General features: G+C 44.4%; 1 protein-coding gene across 4 annotated transcripts in view; it reads right to left on the bottom strand.

The window, feature by feature from the left end:
* The window catches only part of Pdzd4 (PDZ domain containing 4), a 30,501-nt gene extending 20,504 nt beyond the window's left edge, over nt 1-9,997 (bottom strand). For 2 of the 4 annotated variants that reach the window (XM_032890281.1, XM_032890283.1), the window contains exon 1: nt 9,322-9,997. In XM_032890281.1, coding sequence (XP_032746172.1) covers nt 9,322-9,381 — 60 coding nt within the window. In that variant the 5' untranslated portion in view covers nt 9,382-9,997. The remainder of the gene's footprint in view (nt 1-9,321) is intronic. The other 2 variants (XM_032890282.1, XM_032890284.1) reach the window with 2 other exon arrangements.
* Between the last annotated feature and the right edge of the window lie 9,759 nt (nt 9,998-19,756).

The raw sequence follows: 19,756 nt of genomic DNA, 5'->3' as shown, positions 1-19,756 counted from the left end.
ACACCTCTGCCTGTCCTGGAATTCACTATATAGACCAGGCTGGCCAAAAACTCAAGAGTGCTGGGCTTAAAGGCCAGCATCGCTACACCCAGATGTTGCTGAATTTAATCACAATAGTTCTTGAGTTGAGATCATAAGGAGGCATCCAGGAAAAGGAAAAAAGAATGGAGTCCTTTGACATTGACTTGTTGGAAAAATAGAGCTATAAAGTCATCAAGAGAGAGAATCAAGGACAAGAAACCAGACTTGGGAGGGGACAAGATAAATGGAGAAGAAACTGACCTAAGCAAGACAGACCATAAAGCCCAGTCTAGGTAGGCATAACCTTTTTTGGAAGCTTTTGCAGGTGGATAGACAACCCAGGACACCTGCTCCCTTTGGTTTTGAGGTTTGTTTTTTGGGGGTGGGTGGGGGTGAAGGGGCACTTTGTGGGGTAGGGATTAATGCTAATAATGATTACTGAAGGAAAAATTCCTAAAGCCAGAGGTGGGGAATGACTAGGAACCAAGACCTTGAGAAGATGGGGCCAAGCTGCAGAGGCAGATATGCAGGGGCCTGAGGAGTACTCGCCCCGCCTTCTGAATCTGAAGCTGCAGACAAAGGGAGCGTGGCGGAGGCAGCGGCGCGGCGGCAGCAGCGGCAGCAACACGGAGGTGGAGGCAGGCGCATGAGGACCCTAGCACCAATCCTTCACCAGAGAGTAAGGTCCTACCTAATGGCACCTCCAGCACTGTGCGCTGCTTGCTTGCCCTGACCTGGTTGCACACTGGGCTGGACTGCCTTCCTACTAGTGTGGGGTCTCCAGAAAGGCAAGGTAGAGGTGGGGCCAAAAGAGGTTGGGATATCCTGCAAGGCCTGAGACTTGCTATATGGCTTGAGAATGGTCCTTTGCATTCTTATGAATAACACAAGGGGTAGCTGGTGAAAATACATCATTTCTAGGGAACCCAAGTGCCACAATCAGTCTGCCCTCCCCATTCTTCAGATGAGAACTCTGTGGCTGGGGAAGAAAAGAAACCAAACCGAAAGTTAGCTTCCACTTCCCACGGACTATCAGTTCTGCTTTCTGGGGTATACTGGAGATAACATGGAAGCAGCTTCCTAGGCTCAGACATGTTACTGGAAGATCTAAATGTGATCAAGAGAGTGAAAAGAAATCCCAAGGAAACACAGTGGGTCTTCAACATTCTGAGTTTATCTGCCACAGTGGCTCAATATAAGTTCCCATTTATGTTTTCCCAGCTTGGGTTTTGAAGAAAACAGTCAACTTCCAAGGATAAACATTTGCATATTTCCTTTACCCAGATCTTCCCAGAATGTACATCTGCTCTCACAGGTTTTCAGAAGCATTTGAAAACCCCAAAGTACCACTACATTCACCTTATCATGTAATTTACCACAGATCCCACCTGGCACTCCTGAATCTCCAATTGTACCATGATGTCCTGATAATTTCTTCTATCATGAATCAAATTAAGGAACATACATCACTTTTGTCCCTTATCTACTTTTGTTGAAAACAATCTATCTAGTTTTTCTTTTACACCTTTCATGATATGGGGCTCTTGGCAGGGTCCTTATAGAACAATATACCAGAATCTAAACTTGCTGACTTGTTCTCTGTGATGAGACTCAGGTTAATCATTTTGGCAAGAGCATCAGCCATGTGATTGCAGCCATGTGATCTCTTCTACTCCACTGTATTCCAAGGTTGGAGATGCCCAACTTCATTACATAGTCTAAGTAGTGGCTTCGGATCGCTCTTATAAGATGCACTTTGTGACAGGGTCTGTCTTACCATAAAACCCAGGTTAGCCAGCCTCCTGCCTCTGCTTCCCTAATCTTGGGATTATATGTGTATCATATGCCCATCCTTCTTATTCACAGTAACAGAAGCTGACCCTTGCCTAAGTGAATTCCACTGGTGGCTATGAAATAACTTAATTTCACATACAGACACAGCACACACTCCACCCACATCTGCCAACCTGGGAAAGGGTGTTGGCTTCTCACCATTCCCAATCTCTCTGTACCCATTCTTTCTATCCATCTCTCTAGGGCTGGAAGCACCTGTAAGACCTTTTTGAGTAGCTGGTGAAGTGGTAACTTCAGAGATGCCTGTATGTTCCAAAGGAATGTGGGTGGTGGAAAGAAAGCCAGCTGCACATGGCACAGAAGAATAGATTGTGCCTCTTAAGGCCTGGCTTTGTGATTTAATAGGTCTATGGTGAGGTCTTACCACTTCCTCCTGATACTGACATAACTTGAGGCTTTCACAGATCTCCAAATTCCTATCTGAAGCCCTTACATCATCAGGAAAGCAACTTCCAGTTTGTGAGAAGGAAATAAAAACTCCAGAAACAGCCACTCCCATCCCACTTAACCCCCACCTCCCTTAATCTGTATTTACATTTGAACAAGGATCTCTGTCTGGTGGGGGGTAGAGTCTGGCCTGGGGACTCAGAAGGATAAACCTGGGAGGGGGTCATACAATGAGAAACAGAGACAGACATAGAAGACTCTTCCACAAAAACTTCTTTAGAAACTTGACCAGGCTCCAGCACCTTTCTTCTCCAAAACAGCAGTGTGGGTAATGCTAGCTCAGAGTTGGCTGAGATTCCCCTACCCTCTGCCTTTTCAGAGGCCAGCTGCCCCTCCACAACTTTGTAGTCCTGCCTGAGAAGCAGACCGGAAGAAGGAATGCCCTATAAGGTCGATAGCCATCTTTCTGACCATACCTTTTGGGTGTTTGTTCAGTTTTCTTGTGCGCAATAAATATTAGTGGCCGAGAACCAAAGCCCCCTACCACCTCCTGCCAGCCTGGCAAATTGAGGGCAAGGTCCACAGCTAGCCATAACCAGAATATTATCTGTTCCAAGCACTAGTGAAGATCACACAGAATGCATTATGAAAAGGAAAGTATTTTGACATCTAGTCCTGCAATTTCTTAACCTGTTCCTTGTGTGCAAAAAGACACATTATGCCTCTACTGTTTGTTGTCTCTGTTCCTCTCCTAACTCACCCTGCATGCTATATGTCCTCACAATTTTGGAGCCCTTTTCTGTTTTTTTCCTCCCTTTTCTTTCTCATTAGAGAAACTCTCAGAATAAAGTAAGAGTCTTTGGTCACTGGATATTAAACAGGTCCTGTTCTATGCCTAAGGAACAATTGAATGAGCTGCAGCAACAATGACTTACTTCTACCTCTGGTACCCCAGGGACCCAATGTTGACCATGAAGGAGATATACAGTTATCCACTATAAACAAATGCTTTCACTCATACATACCAGCTGGGGAAATTGTGGCACACAGCCATACAGGGGCTTGCCCACAGGTAAGAATTGGGGTCAGAACTACTCTTACCTACTACCACAGCAACGGGAATTAGACCATGGAAATACACCCACAGGTCACAGGGCTGAACAGAAACACATATTCTGTATAAAAATGAAATTCTTAGTTTTGAAGTTTACTGAGGTATGATTACCATATGGTAACTGCATATATTTGGAATGTGAAGTAAAACAGGTTCTGTATATTACATCTACATACCTACAACTGCTAATGTGTTTCTGTCACATTTTAATGGATGATCTGTGCCTATCATACACATTTTGTATATTGTGATAAAAATTTGTGGCCTCTAATTCATAACATGATCCTGTATTATTATTATTATTATTATTATTATTATTATTATTATTATTATTACCACCAAGGGATGGAGAAATGGCTGAGCACTTGTTGCTCTTCCCAAATTTGATTCTCAGCACCTACATTTTTAAAATGATAAAAGAGAAAATCTTGGGATAATGGTGCAAAGCAGGTTAACTATGTATGAAAGATAGCTGTTAAAATTAAATAACCCAGGGGCTGAAGAAATGGCTCAGTGGTTAAGAGCACTGACTGCTCTTTCAGAGGTTCAATTCTTAGCAACCACATGGTGGCTCACAACCATCTGTAACGGAAAATGATACCCTCTTCTGGTGTGCCTGAAGACACCCACAGTATGTTTATGTACAGTAAATAAATAAATCTTTAAAAAAATTCAATAACACCTTTTCCATTCATTCCCTCCAGTGATTTCCCTCCCTCAAGAAAGGATGCAGGGTGGGCAGGCAGATCCAAATTTCTTGAGCAGAGCAGTGGAGGACAATCTCTACCATATCTGACACCTGGACGGTGGCTGTCACAACAGAGACTTAGTAAGCAGATACTAGAAGAAAAGCCTTCCAAGACTATCTAAAAGGTTGTCCAGCCTCAGGAGGACTCAGGAGGCAGAGGCAGGTAAAACTGATTTCGGGGCCAGTCTGGTCTACAGAGCAAGTTCCATGACAGCCAGCACTAAGTCACAGAGAAACCCTGTCTCAAAAAACAAAATAACAATAACAAGACCTTTCCTAAAGTCACCCTTCCTCCTAATGTAATAGCTGGGTATAATGTTCCCAGAAGGAAAGCAAGCTAACATGTCAAGATCATAGAAGAAACAACAAGTTTAGGAAGACCAGGGTGTACAATTTGGGATCTGATTAGAAAAGTGCATGCTAAGAGAGTCTGTCTGCTCATTTAGAATGGGGGTGGCAAGCAGAAGCATTGGGAAAACCTCTGGGAAGGTGCTTTGTAGCATGGTCCCGGATACATGTTGTTTCCAATCTGTCCACCTTTCCTTGCTACCTCAACATACAGTCTTCCTTTTTATCAGGGGGAAGCATTGTATTTCACAAGCATATTCACTCCTGCACTCCATTCAATCTGAAGTTCTGACACCCTACACTACAGGGCCTGTAAGAGAACTTATCAAATAGTTTACAAAAATTACATAATCATCTCAATATCAACAGAAAAAGCATTTATCAAAAATAACAATCTCTCATTATAAAAAGTTTTAACAAACTAGGGGCAGAAGGGAACTTCCTCAACCTGCTAAGCCCAATGTGGTGGTACACACCTGGGACTCCAACACTGAGGCAGGAAGATCAAAGGTTTGGGGCCTCTACTTCATAACATGATCCTGGATAATAATAATATAATAATATTATTATTATTTATTAATAATACCAAGGGATGGAGAAATGGCTCAGCAGTTCAAAGTATTTGTTACTCTTCCAGAGAACCCAAATTTGATTCTCAGCATCCACATTGTGGCTCACAACTGTCTGTAACCCTAGTTCCAGGAAATTTGATGGATGGCCAGGGGAACAGCAAGGAATGAATATAGCACACAGATATTCAAGCAGGCAAAATACTCAGACACACACAGTAAAATTGTTAATTTAATTAATAATTAAATTAATTTCTCCTTGTGGTAGAAAAGTGAACACTTTTCCCCACCTCCACCACTAAAAAACAAAAAAGTATTTATATGCTTTGGCAATGACAAAGACAAAATGAAACTTAGAAAACAACTCCAAGCCTGGCATATTGGCTCATGTACTTGACTTGAGGCAGGAGGACTGTTATGAGTTCAAGCCCAGCCTGCTACATAGTAAGTTCTAGACTAGCCTAGAATACAGCTACGCTGCCTTAAAACAAAATTCCACTTACAATAGTATCAAAAAGAATAAAATACTTGGGGCTGGAGAGATGGCTCAGAGGTTAAGAGCACCCAACTGCTCTTCCAGAGGTCCTGAGTTCAATTCCCAGCAACCACATGGTGGCTCACAACCATCTGTAATGGGATCTGATGCCCTCTTCTGGTGTATTTGAAGACAGCTACAGTGTATTTGTATATGATAAATAAATCTTTAAAAAAAAAAGAATAAAATACTTGGGCTGGAGAGATGGGTTGTCAGTTAAGGGATTGGCTGCTCCTGCAAAGGACCCAGTTTCAGTTCTCAGCACCCACATGGCTCATGAATGATTGTAATTCCAGTTCCAAATGGGCCTCCAGTTCTACCAGTCTGTGGCCTTTTAGGGAACCAGGCACCTGATATAAACATGTTCATGCAGGCAAAATGCTCACATACAATTAAAAATAATAATAAAATTCTAACATCAAAAATGTTTAACCTAGCATAAATTTTTTAAAAAGGAAATACAAGCCATATTTGAAATAAAGACTTGGCCCAAATAATTAGGCAATAAATACTCTACAATCTGATTTAATGCTACCCCATCAAAATACCATATGATTTTCAGAAAACAAGATGATCCCAAAATTCACATGGAAAGAAACAAAGGACCCAATAATGCCAAAACAATCTTTAAGAGATAAAATTGGAAGACCACTTCCTAATTTTAAAACTTCCTAAAAACTCCATCATAAAGACAGACACTTCAGCAAAGCAGATATGTAAATGGGCAATAAGCATAAGAAAAGGTGCTCTAAGCATTTAGCCAATAGATATGGAAATCCATTTAGAGCTTGGGGTGGGGGGGGCAGTAAGGCTTCTCCTAGAGCTCTGGTCTGGCATTTACAAGTCCACAAAAAAATGCCATTTTATCACCAGATAATTACAAGTGTGGACAACCATGAAGAAATTGGAACCCTTACACGTTGCAAGTGTTAGTGTTAGATAGCACTATCACTGAAAAGTGACTGTACTGCTGTAAGTTACTGTATAATCCGGCAACTCCATTTTTAGGTGTTTCTCAAAAGAATTGAAAGCAGGCATTCAGACATACCAATATTCATTGTAATATTATCCACAATAGCCAAAAGCACTGGATTGTACTCTTGAAACAATATATTGGGGCTGGAGAGATGGCTCAGTGGTTAAGAGCACCGACTGCTCTCTTCCAGAGGTCCTGAATTCAATGCCCAGCAACCACATGGTGGCTCACAACCATCTGTAATGAGATCTGACGCCCTCTTCTGATGTGTCTGAAGACAGCTACAGTGTACTCATAATAATAAATAAATCTTTTAAAAAGAGATTCTCGCTTATAAAAAGAAAAGATATATATGGCCTATGATTTTGATGTCAATAAAGCTATGATTTTCTTTGAAGTTGTAGTGTGTCATGGTGACAGAGTCTGCACTGGCAAGTCATAGAGGTCATGAGTATGCATGCATGAAGTCACTTTGAAAGATACAAGGCAGGGGCTAGACAGATGGTTCAGCAGTTAGGGGTGCTACCCAAGTTCAGGCCTAGTGCCCATGTGGTAGATCTGGGTGTTTCATAGATGCAAGATCTGTAACTCCAAGATCTGACACTGTCACATAGATATGCATACAAATTGGATGCCAGTGCACACAAAATAAAAGTAAATACATTTAAGAAAGAAAGAAAGAGAAAGAAAGAAAAGAAGGAAGGAAGAAAGGAAGGAAGGGAAAGGAAAGGAAGGAAGAAAGAAAGAAATAAGAGAGAGAGACAGGGAGAAGAGCACTCAATATGGAGGAAGCACACATGTTTAAGGATCTCAGGAAGCAGAATAGGGATACTGGAAACTACCAGTGTTTTCAGGACAAAAGCTGCCTTCTGCTCTGAAGAAAACTCTCCTTGAGGCCTATATGAGCATCCATCTCCCATAACTCCTCACCTGGGCTACCTAATAGATTTCACTGCTTTCCCTATATTGTTTCTATGTTCATTCCTTTTGTTTTTACTTAGTTTGAAAGGTTGTTCTGTCTTTAAAAACCATCTGGTCTCCAATTGGGCCAAGGAGAACCAAGAAAATGAAAGTTTGTGTCCAAACTTTTAAAAAGTAGTGTCCCATGGGAGCTGAACACAGAGGATGGAGGTTGCTCTGCAGCAGCCAGCTTTCTAGTCAGCCACCTAGTAGAGGGCAAGTTCTTTCTGTAAGAGGTTGGTCTCTCTTTTAAGTAAGAAATCCAGCAGGGACTCTCTCACGTAGGGTCACCTCAGCCTTCCTGCCCATGGAAACCTAAATGGAAGCAGTCCTAGTTCTAAAATCCAATGGGTTCTGCTGAACCTATTTTGTCAGTATCAAGCTAGGTCATTCCAGATTGGTGTTCCACTAGGTGTGGCAATGGACAGGTTAGAACTCCAAACAGTGGGAACAAGAGAGGAGAAACAACAGCCATGTGGTGGGTTTGGTTGACGGCAGATAACAGGAGACCACACATAATCAAATAGAGGAGACCAGAAACGCCAGCAGGCTTGGACAAGACCTCCCCCAATCTGGCCCTCTATGCCCACCCTCTCTTGCCCATTACCTCCTATTCTTGCTAACAGAGAAGGTAAGATCACAGCAAAAATGATGGGCTCCCAATGCCACTTCAACACTACTATGATTGACACAATCTCTCCTGCTACTCCCGCCATGTTCTTGATGGGTGTTTCCTCTATTCATCCAGGAGCCCACAGGTTCTCTCCCAGCCAACACCTGCGTGCACTAATTCCCAGGTTTTGATCAACAAGTTCAATAGCTGAGGCACAAGTCACTAGACTCACCTGTCTGCTCCCACTTTGGCTCCTGGTCCCGACTCCCTCCCTACACTCAGCCCTAGTACTTCTCAGTGCACATCATCAGAGACACATTTCACTGAAGTAAAAATCAGGGTGTACACACAGAAAGTATACACACGCGGGGCTGGCGAGCCTCCGCGCACACACAGACGGGGCACAGGCACGCACTCACGTAGTCACGCCACGCACAGGCAAGGAAACCTCACTCGTGGCTGAGGAGCTGACTCAAGGTGCAAATGGGCAGCAGGGTGTCTCCTCCCACCCCGCACGCGTCGCTCTCAACGCCCTCCTTGTCCGCAAGGCCCAATAGGTCAAAGAGGATGCCAATAGGCAGAGCACGTGCTGGGCACCACCGATCCCGGCGTCACCCACTCACCCAAAATGCCTGAGGCCCTGGAATCGACAGTCGTGACTGAGTCAGACTAGAGAGTGAATGCGAGAATGGGTACCCAAACCCAGCTCCATTGACGACGTTTTGAATCTGGCCTGCCAGGACCAGGATTCAGCCTCTGTTCCGCGGGCACTTCACTGCTTCTTTGGTTCTGGGTCCAACCAGGGCAGCATGTGCCCGAAATCCGAACCGTTGCTATGCAACCTCCATCCCGCGCGGGCTACGGCGTGCCTCGCTGTCCCAGGACAGAATCTTAACTTCCCACCTGGGCTGATCTGGACACATGGTTTGTGCTCTTTACGCACTCGGGATGCCAGCTGATGTGTCTTGAACACCTATCTTCTTCACCCAGTTCCTTCCATCCCTGGATGGTTCCCACAGGGCGCCAGCACCCAGCAACCCATAGTCTGAGGGCGAGATCAGCTTCCTACCTTTTTCTCTCGAGCCCTCTCGCCCTCCCACACCTGCCTCTCTTACTCCATCTGGCTCTTCCCCTAGGGGTTTACAATTTTCCTAGGTTCGGCTGCGCACCTCGCCCCAGCAGCCCAGGCGCCCTACCTGAAGCATCACTTTGTATTGCTCCTCCGGTTTCTGGACCACGCACATATTACATCCCATGGTGCTGGCCGGCGAGGGAAAGAGGAGAGCGGGAAGAGGAAGGAGTCTTTCACTGGTCAGCGCGTGGGACCACGGGTCCCGGGCCTGGGCCCGGGGCCATACCCTACCGCGGGGGGCCGAGCCGCCTAGCGGGGAGGGGGGCACGCCCCCAAGAGGAAGGCAGCTCCACGCCTCTCGACTTAACTCTTTGCTGGCCGAGGCCAGACACAGGCATGCTCGTGCGCACCCAGCCAGGGGAAAAAAGGGCGGCGGGGGATGGGCGGGCGCGCCGGGCGTTGCCTGGCTACGGCCCCCCCTACCCCAGGAGGCGCGGGAGCGCGCCCCGCCGGGCGGTCAGGGACTGTCCCGGGGCCGTGGGCCACGACTCCCCGCCCGCGGACCGGCCGCTGCCGCTGCCTTTGCCGCTGCCGTCTCCGGCTCCCGCCCATGGCTATCAGCCCAGGGAGTCCAGCCTCCGGGCTTGGCGACGCGGCCCGGCCCGCCGGTGGAGAGGCGGCCAGGCCCGCGCCAGCTGTAGCCTCGCAGGGTCCCGCTTCTCTAGCTCACGGCGCTCTCTGAGCCTGGCCCACAGCCGGTCGCTTGTCTCTAGCTCCTGCCCGGGACACTGGGAACGCGCGCCCGCGCGCGCGCCCGCAGCAACAGCGGGGGAGGTGTGCGGGAACGGGGCGCACGCGCGTGGGAGAAGCAGAGACTGGGTGCGGGCGGGAGCGGCAGGGGTCCTCAGGGAGCTGAGGGCGGGGCCTGAGTCCCTGGGACCAGATAACGCATATGTCCGATGGCGAGGTGTCTAGCAGACCTGTCTGCTAGGTGTATCCCTGAAAAAGAGGGTCCTGTCTGAAGAAGGAGCTTCCCTGGACTCCTGGAGAGAGTTCAGGGCCCTGGTCTCAAAGAGCGGCTATTTCATCCCTTTCCCAGGTTCTGAACGTATCAGCCCCAATGCCTGTACTCCTTCCTCTCTTTAAAGATGGGTTCCCTGCTTTAACTGAGCCATTCTCTCGCTGTCTTTGAAACCGATACCTTTGTTTAGAGGAAAAACGTAGGGTGCTGTAGGTGGCAAGAGGAGAACGACAGAGAAGCCTCGTTCTTTGGGGCCTTTATGGGCATCCCCCTTCCTTGCCCTGGAACTGCTGTTTTCAGCTCCAGCCTTCGCTCCTCATACCTCTCCTTCAGCCTCTCCATTTCTATCTCTTCCCTCCCACAGGCCGCTCCTCTTCTAGGATAAGCCAGAAGAAAAGATGGCCTTTGGCTAGAAAACAATGACCGATTGAAAGCTAGGTTCCCAGAGGCTGCCTGGGAGAGCTGCTCAGCCCTCTTACCTGCAGAAGATCCGTTGATGAAATTGTCTGGTACTTTATCTCCAGGCTCTCGCAAGTGAGGGAATTTATAACAGCATTGAAATGTTTAATTAAACAGTTTTCTTTCCATCCCCACTTTGGTTCAAAAGACAGAAATAGGAATAGCCTGAAATCCAGAAAGGAAGTATGAGTGCTTTTAAAGCGTCTTTCCCAGAAAGCAAAGCTTGAGCCTTTCAGGAGATGACCAGTAGATCTTCCTGAGGAATACCCTTTTTGAGAAGTCAGTACAAGTGTCTGTGGATGGGAGGTACTGTGTGCATGCCAGGAGCTTTTCTTTAGAATGGCTTGTTGGCCACCAATTAGAATCCATTTTCTTTCTTTTTTTTTTTTTTTTTTCATTTTTTGAACTGGGGACCGAACGAGGGCCTTTGCGCTGCTAAACAAGCTCTACCACTAGCTAAATCCCCAACCTCCCGTTTTCTATTTTTTTAAAGATTTATTTACTTTATGTATAAGAGTGTAGCTGTCTTCAGACACACCAGATCCCATTACAGATGGTTGTAAACCACCATGTGGTTGCTGGGAATTGACCTCTGGAAGAGCAGTCAGTGCTCTTAACCACTGAGCCATCTCTCCAGTCCCTGAATCCATTTTCTTGCTAAGACTAGAGATGTTTTATTCTTGCAGTAATTTCGAAAATCCTAACAGGGGCTGGAGAGATGGCTCAGTGGAGAGATGGCTGAGTTCAATTCCCAACACCAACATGGTAACTTACAACCATCAATAATGGAATCTGATTCTTCAGGTGTGCATGAAAACAGAGTAGTCATATACATAAAATAAATCTTTTTAAAAAAAGAAAAGAAGAAAACCCTAACAAGTGTGGCAGAAGTGGGGGATTGCAGGATACCTCTACAAGTTCAAGGCTAGCTTCATAGCAAATTCCAAAAGAACCAAGACTACACAGTGAGACCCTGTCTCTGAAGTATATAATATATGAGGCTGGAGAGAAGACTCAGTGGTTAAGAACGCTTGCTGTTCTTGCAAGAACCCAAATTTGGTTCCCACCATCCATATGGTAGCTGACAATCTCTAACTCCCATTTCCATGGGAATCCGACTTCCACTTTCTGGCCTCCACAGACATCGGGTACACACATTGCACACACATATACCTGCAAGCAAAACATCTATACGTGTAAATAAAAAAATCTTTTAAACACATACACATACAGGCTCACCCTTCATAGAATATGAGGGAAGCAAGTAGAAGCAGCCCAGAGCTCTTCTATTCCTTATATGAACATACCTTGTTCCCTTGCTGAAAAGAACACAAGATTTGCTTTTCTGCTCTTTAAGTTTCAGTTCAAAGACTCATGTTATTTGTTAATCATCAGCATTTGTCTGCCCAAAGTTCTCGTTCATTTTGTTTATTTTTCTTTATAAAAGAAGTTGCGGGGTTGGGGATTTGGCTCAGTGGTAGAGCGTTTGCCTAGGAAGCGCAAGGTCCAGGGTTCGGTCCCCAGCCCCGGGGGGAAAAAAAAAAAAAAAAAAAAAAGAAGTTGCAAGCCAGGCATGACTACACAGACCTTTAATGCCAGTAAGTCAAGAGGCAGAAGCAGATGGATCTCTGTGAGTTCAAGGACAACCAGGGCTACAATAGTGAGATCCTTTCTCAAAAATCAAAACAAGAAAGAAAAGAAAAAAAAGCTGGAAGGAAAACAAGGTAGACTGAAAACTCAGCACTTGGTAGCCAGAGGCAGGAGGATCACAAAATGTTAGAGGTCAGCCCACTCACTCTATGCAGCTAGTTCCAAGCCAGCCAGAGCTAAATCAAACCCTATTTCAACAAAACCCCAAAGATAAAAGAATAAGATCAGTGGTAAAGTGAGTGTTTAACATAACTGAGATCCTGGGTTCAATCCCTAACACTAAAAAATAATTTTAGTTTTTTTACATAAGTAAAATAAGGTGGAGAGTAATTGAGGCAAACAACTGATGTTGACATCTTGCCTCCACATACATAAACACACACCATGCACACATAAACAGGTATATATACACACACCACATAAAACAAAACAAAAAAAACCAAAACAATTGCACATGCATGTAATCTCATTATTTGAGAACTGAGTTTGAGGCAAGACTACTTAAAAAAACCAAATAAATGAACTTAAAATAACCTGGTGAAGGACTAGAAGATGACTCAGAGGCTAAGAGCACTTGCTGCTCTAGCAGAGGCTCTAGGTTCAGTTCCTAATAACCACAGGTCAGTTCACAATTATCTGTTATCTGTAACTCCAGTTCCTGGGGATCTAACATCCTCTTCTGGCTTCTATGGGCACCATCTGTGCACACAGACACACACAAACCCACACACATACAAATATAATTAACATCTCTCTTTTATATATTTTTTGTTTTGTTTTTGAAAGACAGAAGAATTTCTCTGTATAAGAACCCTGGCTGAACTCAGTGTGTATACCAGGCTGGCCTTGAACTCAAAGATCTGCCTGCCTCTTCCTTCTAAGTGCTGGGATTAAAGGTGTGTGCCTTCATGCCCAGCATAAAAATTTTAAATTAGTCTCTTGTTGGTTGACAGGTGAGAATTTAAAAGAAAGAGGTACATAAGATTTTGTCTCAAAAACAAAAAGCTTGGATTGGTGGTCAGTAGAGGCAGGCAGATCTCTGTGAGTTCAAGGCCATACAGGTTTATATAGCAAAGTCCAGGCCATCTAGAGCTCACAGCGAGACCCTGTCTCAAAAATAAACAAACAAACAAACAAATAAATAAATAAATAAATAAATAAATAAATAGAAAAGTTGGAGATTTAACATCAGCAGTAGAGCACTTGGCCTGAAAGTGCACAATTCTTGCTTCAGTTTCTAGCATAGGGCAGAATTAAAGGAAACAAAAGAAAGGTGTGACAACTACCATTTGACAACATCCCCAGCCCACATTTCTAAATAAAAATCAAGTAGATTCTGGGTGTTAGGATTTCTTTTAGGTGCCACCCAACAGTTACCTAGCAACATTCAGGTAAGAGCCTGGCTTGCTGTAAAAGGATTGTTTTCCCTCTCTCTCTCCCCCCCAAACCCCTTCCCTCTCTCCCTTCCTCTCTCCTCCCCCCTCCACTTGTTCCCAGCCTGCCTCTTCCCTTCTGTCCCCTTTCTTTCTCTGCATTCTCAACCCCACTTCCAATGCCCCAAAATAAATTTCATTTTATACTACACCCATCCTATGGCTGGCTCAGGGGGGCATGCCCCAGCATGAGCCTGATAAGGTACCCCCTCCTGACACATCATGCCACCACATTACAAAACATATATGGGGGGGGGGAGCTGTGATATAAGACCAAGAAGAGTGTATTTCAGAATTACGATGATGATTCCACATTTAAAAAAAAAGTCACAACTGTCTTATAGCTCCAGTTTCAGAGTATCCAACACCCTCTTTTGATCTTTCAGGGTACCAGGCACAAACCTGGTGCACACATACATGTAAGGCAAAACAACAAAACACGTAAAATAAATATTAAATCGTTCTCCAGAGTTTATTAGTGCAATAAACAAATTATTGTGGTTCATTTTCAGTATGAGGTGCTTTTAGAGTTTTTCCCAGTTAGAGATAAGGAGGTGTTAGGACCTCCCCTCCCCCAGCTGTGGGCTGACACCTGCTGTTTTCAGAATTCTGAGAGTTTCCGGAAGTTGCTAGCAGCATGTGACTGAGCCCAAATCTCAAACCACAGAATATTCATTAAATAAAGCTTTGTATCCTAAACCAATGAGATGGGAAAGTTGGGAACAAGGCAAATCCTGGCTTACAGAAGAAGACAACAGGAATTTATCATAATAAGGGGACTTAAAAAAGCCAGTCTTGCCAGGCCGGCAGAGGTCACCAAAGCCTTTAATCCCAGCACATAGGAGGCAGAAGTAGGCAGATATCTGTGAGTTTGAGGCCAGCCTATTGTGCATAGTGAGTCAAAGACAGCTATAATTATGGAGATAAAACCTGTCTCTAATTAGAGTACATGTAGCAGAAGACCTGGGTTCAATTCCCAGCATAGGCTTGTTGGCTCACAACCGCTAGAACTCCAGTTCCAGGGATCTGACACCCTCCTCTGACTACCATGGTACATACATGGTGTACAAACATATATGAAGGCAAAATATCTATACTCATAAGATAAATTTAAATGTTTTCCAAAAACTGCTTTGCTTTTACAAATCCCTTGAATTATCTTTTTTTGGTTTGGATTGGTTGGTTGGTTGGTTTTAGGAGACTCAGTTTCTCTGTGTAGCCCTGGCTGTCCTGGAACTCATTCTGTAGATCTGGCTGACCTCAAACTCAATAATCCATTTACCTCTGCCTCCCAAATGTTGGGATTAAATGTGTGCACCAAGATGTATTTTACTCTGTGTCAGAATAACTCCATGGCACTGTTATAGTGACAACTTTGGAATTTTGGTTTCTTTGATTAAGTACAGAAATGTTATAAGAATGTGTGTTCATGGGGTTGGGGATTTAGCTCAGTGGTAGAGCGCTTGCCTAGCAAGTGCAAGGCCCTGGGTTGGTCCCCAGCTCCGGAAAAAAAAAAAAGAACCAAAAAAAAAAAAAAAAGAATGTGTGTTCATTTTAATCCCAGATGTAGGGATATGGGCTGCTTCATTGTCCACAACAGCTGACTATGATTTAAGGCCTGCTCTAGCAAGGATTGCGGTTTTGCTAGCTGCAACTAGTTTCTGCGATTGTGTGATGTTTGGAACTCTGGGGACCTTTCAGAGAGTATATGAATATTAGAGCCTCCATAGGTGGGTTGTTGGTTGGTTGTTGTTAGTCCTGATTTGTTAAGAAGAAACAAGAAGAAGAAATTAGATATCCTGATGGCAAAGGTCAAACTTGCCCCAAGGAACTTGATTGCCCTGATCAGCAGGAAGCAGTGTAACATCGTGCCTTTTTTGGCCCCTGACTTTTTTCAGGGATCCTCTATTCTTTCCTCTCTGTCCTTTATCTCCCTAATCTAGTGTTAGGGGTTGAAAGGGCAGAAGAAAAAAGGATGGAGAAAGGTGGAAGAAAGAAGAACCCACAAAGACAGCTACTCATCGTGCTGAGACAAGTTGAAAATGCTTTTCCATTCCTGAGATAGCTACTGGGACTGACTGAGAATGTGGTTGTCAGTTAAGACCACTACAGGTGTGCATGAAGAAGGCTGGGATCTGTCAGCTTTTCTCCATGGAAGACTGGCTGTTCTTTTCTGAGCAGTGTTTATGGTCCCATTATAGATCCAGCTTCTGCTTTCTATTACATCAGTCCTTAGTTAGGGGTCTCCTGCTAGATGTTTAAGATGGTGAGTACAAGGTCAGGGTTTTCATGAGACCTTACTGCCAGCAAACAAATTGGGGTAGGCATTGAAGTTTGTCCCTATAGCCCTAGCACATGGGAGGCTGAGGCAGGAGGATTAATATGACTTTGAGGCTTGTCTGAGCTAAAAAGTGAGGCTTGTCTCAACCAAAAAAAAACAAAACAGAACTGAACTTGGAAGCCTCTCAATGAACAGTGAATTCCTTTAACCACTCTCTAGCCTCACTGGTTCTTAGTTTTTTGTTTTGTTTTTTTTTTCTGATCCAATTGATAAGATATAATTTGGGGTTGGGGATTTAGCTCAGTGGTAGAGCGCTTGCCTAGGAAGCGCAAGGCCCTGGGTTAAGTCCCCAGCTCCGGGGAAAAAAAAAACAAAAAACTGTAACCGATAAGATATAATTTGCTCATTGAGACACACAAAGCCTTGTACACGTCCATCCCTTAAGAATATTCATAACAACATTTAAAGGTGCAGAGAGGAATCTTAACATCTGCCTCCATGTTCTCCTGGCTGCTTCTCCTTAAAGTTCTTTATATGTTTTAGATAGTAATGATATGTCAAATCTGTAGTTGGTAAAGTTTTTTTTTCCTCCATTCAGTAGTATATCTTTTCTATCTTCTCCTCTTGCTTTTCTTTGGTATGTAAAGGGTTTTTTTGTTTTTTTGTTTTTATTTTTTTTTTTTTTTTTTTTTTGGTTTGGTTTTTTCAATTTTTTCTTTTTTTTTCTTCACTTCTTGGGTTCTTTTTTATAAAGTCCCTATCTATACCTATATCTTGAAGTGTTTTCTTCTAATAATTTCAGAGCTTCAAATTTCAGATTGAGGTATTGAGAGACTAGGAGTTAGTTAGACTCCCCTGGTAGGCAGAAAAATTGGGAGATGGGCCATGGGTGGTAAATTTCAAGGTGGCAGCTTGCTTTTGTTTCCCATTAGCAGGCCTCTTGTTGATAGATTGGCTCAACAAGTTCAAGGCCTGATCAGGACCTGTTGCACAACAATTGCCTTTTAATTCTACAATTGGCTGTGAAAATGAACCTGATCAAGATCCCTAGATTTTATCAGTATCAGCTTGAATACAGTTTGAATTCAGGTGTGGCAATACCTCCAGCATTGTTTTTTTCATATAGAATTATTTTAACTATTGTTTTCTCAAAAGTGTGTCCATAATATAATTTGAAGAGTCAAGATACCCTCATGCACTGGGTGTGGTGATACATACCTTCAATCCCCGCACTCAGGAAGCAGAAGACAACCTGGTCTACAGAGTGAGTTCTTGGACAGCTAAGGGCTATAACAGAGGAAACCTGATTTGAAAAAAAAAAGAAAGAAAGATACTCTCAGTATGCTTGGACTCTTACATCATCTTGGACCTATCATCAACTTCCTGTTTGGTCTTTGTCATCCAGCCCCACATTTATATTTGCTACAGCTGCTTTGACTTTGGCAAAAGTGTGCCTGGTGTCCAGGAAAGAAGAGATGACACAGTAATCAGTGGAAGAGTATTGTTTTGAAACAGGTTGACTCTGTGACAGGCTTCAAATTGGCAGTTCAGGAGAGTAGGCCCAAGAACTGGATGATTCCAGGCAGTCCAGACCTCAGAAGCTGCCCTGCCACCTGGCCTGAGCCAAAGACAATGGGTTAGAAGCAGTTTCCAGACTTTCTCAGCTACTTCCTCAGCAACAGTTTCCAGCCCCAATACCCTGGTAATAGAATGTCCCTATAGGTGGAGCAAGATACCCTGGAATCTCTTAACTAGTCTTAGATCAGGCCTGAGAACTCACCTGGTTGTCTTTATTTTGATAATGGGAGACCCTAGCATGATGGACTTCTGCAAAATAAAAAAAAAATCACTCTTTGTGTTTACATACTACTTGGGTCTGGGGTATCATTCCCCAGTGGATCATAGACCCTTATATTTGGGGGCTCATCCGGGATTTGCTGGAAACCTCCCTGCCCCAGTGGAGTGCTTTTGTGGCCAGTAAGTCTGGGTGCCTGGTTATCTTTTGTTTTTTCTATCTCTGTGTTTCTATTTGGGTTTAGTCTGGAGGCCAAGAGGGACAAAGCAGATTCGTATTTTGTCAACTGGCCAGGGGCAATAGAGAATGCTCCCAACTGCCTACCAGAAGCAGGAGAACTTGCTATTTTTCATTTGGATTCTGAACTGGCTGGGGAGCTATGGGCCTCCCAAGCACAGGGAGGAAGACCGTCTGGGGCAGCCTTTTGCTTTTGTTTTTGTTTTCCCAGGAATGTCCTTCTGTGTCTGTCTGTGTGTATTCTGTTTGTATTTTTTGTCCTCTCATACAAATTTTTCTTTGATTCCTAGGATGGGACAGGAACAAAACAACCCAGTGGGCCTGGTCCTAAACCATTTAAGGACTTTTGCCGAGTCACAGAAAACTCAGGTCTGGTTTTCATCCCCACAAACTAACCATCTTTTGCAAGAATGAATGGCCCACCTATGGCCTGAGGAGAAGACTTTCCATCTCCCCATCATTTACAGGGTGAATGTTTAGTTTATGAGGTTTGAGGCCATCCAAAACAAGTGCTATATATCACCCATGTCTTAGGGTTCTCTAGAGTCACAGAACTTATGGGTAGTCTCCATATAGTAAGAGAATTGGTTGATGACTTACAGTCTGTAGTCCAACTCCCCAACAACAATCAGCAGCAGCTGTGAATGGAAGTCTAAGGATCTAGCAGTTTTCAGTCCCACAAGGCAGGCAGGCAGGCAAAAAAGAGAGACTCTTTCTTCTTCCAATGTCCTTATGTAAGTCTCCAGCAGAAGGTGTGTCCCAGATAAAAGGAATGTACCACTACACCTGGATCTGGGACTTGCTTGTCCCAGGTGACCTTGAACTCAGAGATCTCCTTGCCTTAAGTTCCTGGGATTCATAACCACTTTGCATCAAGATCTCCATACCAAGATCCAGGTCAGAAACTTGTATCTCCCAGCCTCAAGATCAGAATCAAAGGTAAGCCTTCCAATTCTCGATTATAGTTCATTCCAGATATAGTCAAGTTGACAACCAGGAATAGCCACTACAACCCACATGGCAATACCTGGTAGAGAAGTTTTCTGTTTGGATGAGACCTTTTATGTTATGGCCTTGCCACTCCCATCCTTCTTCCTCTAAAGAGGGTCAGCCTTGGTCCTTGCTCCTCCTTTCTGCTCTTGAGGAGGATCTCTATCCCCCTCCTTATGTTGCTGTTCCTGCCACTGCTGCACCTGCCCAGCCAGCACAGACGGAGGGAGCAGCAGCCCCTGACTCTCCTGATTCCACTTGGAATACACCTCACACTAGGGCCCATACTGCCAAAGGGCCAACTCTACAATGGCCTTAGCCCTCTGGGCTACAGTAGGATCCCCAGATGCTCAGGAGTCAGTTTGTGACTTGTGTGTCATTTACCAGTAATGATCTTTACAATTGGAAGTTGCAGAACTCAATTTTAGAAATACTATTAGCACTCACAGGTCTTCTATATTCAATCATGCTGACTCACCGACACACCTGGGACAACAGTCAGCAACTGCTCCAGGTCCTCTTCACAACAGAGGAGAGAGAGAGAAGATCATGGGAACTGCCCAGAAATTGGTTCCAGGATCAAATGGGTGACCCACCCAAGTCAAGGCTGATATCAGTGCAGATGCAGCTTTTCTTTTCTCCACCCGAAGGTAAGGAGAGGCTCCGGACCTACCACCAGATTCTGATTGGGGG

This window comes from Rattus rattus, chromosome X, assembly GCF_011064425.1.
Source record: "Rattus rattus isolate New Zealand chromosome X, Rrattus_CSIRO_v1, whole genome shotgun sequence".
NCBI lineage: Eukaryota > Metazoa > Chordata > Mammalia > Rodentia > Muridae > Rattus > Rattus rattus.
The sequence above is the reverse complement of the archived record's forward strand: the minus strand, read 5'-3'. Positions and strand labels throughout refer to the sequence as shown.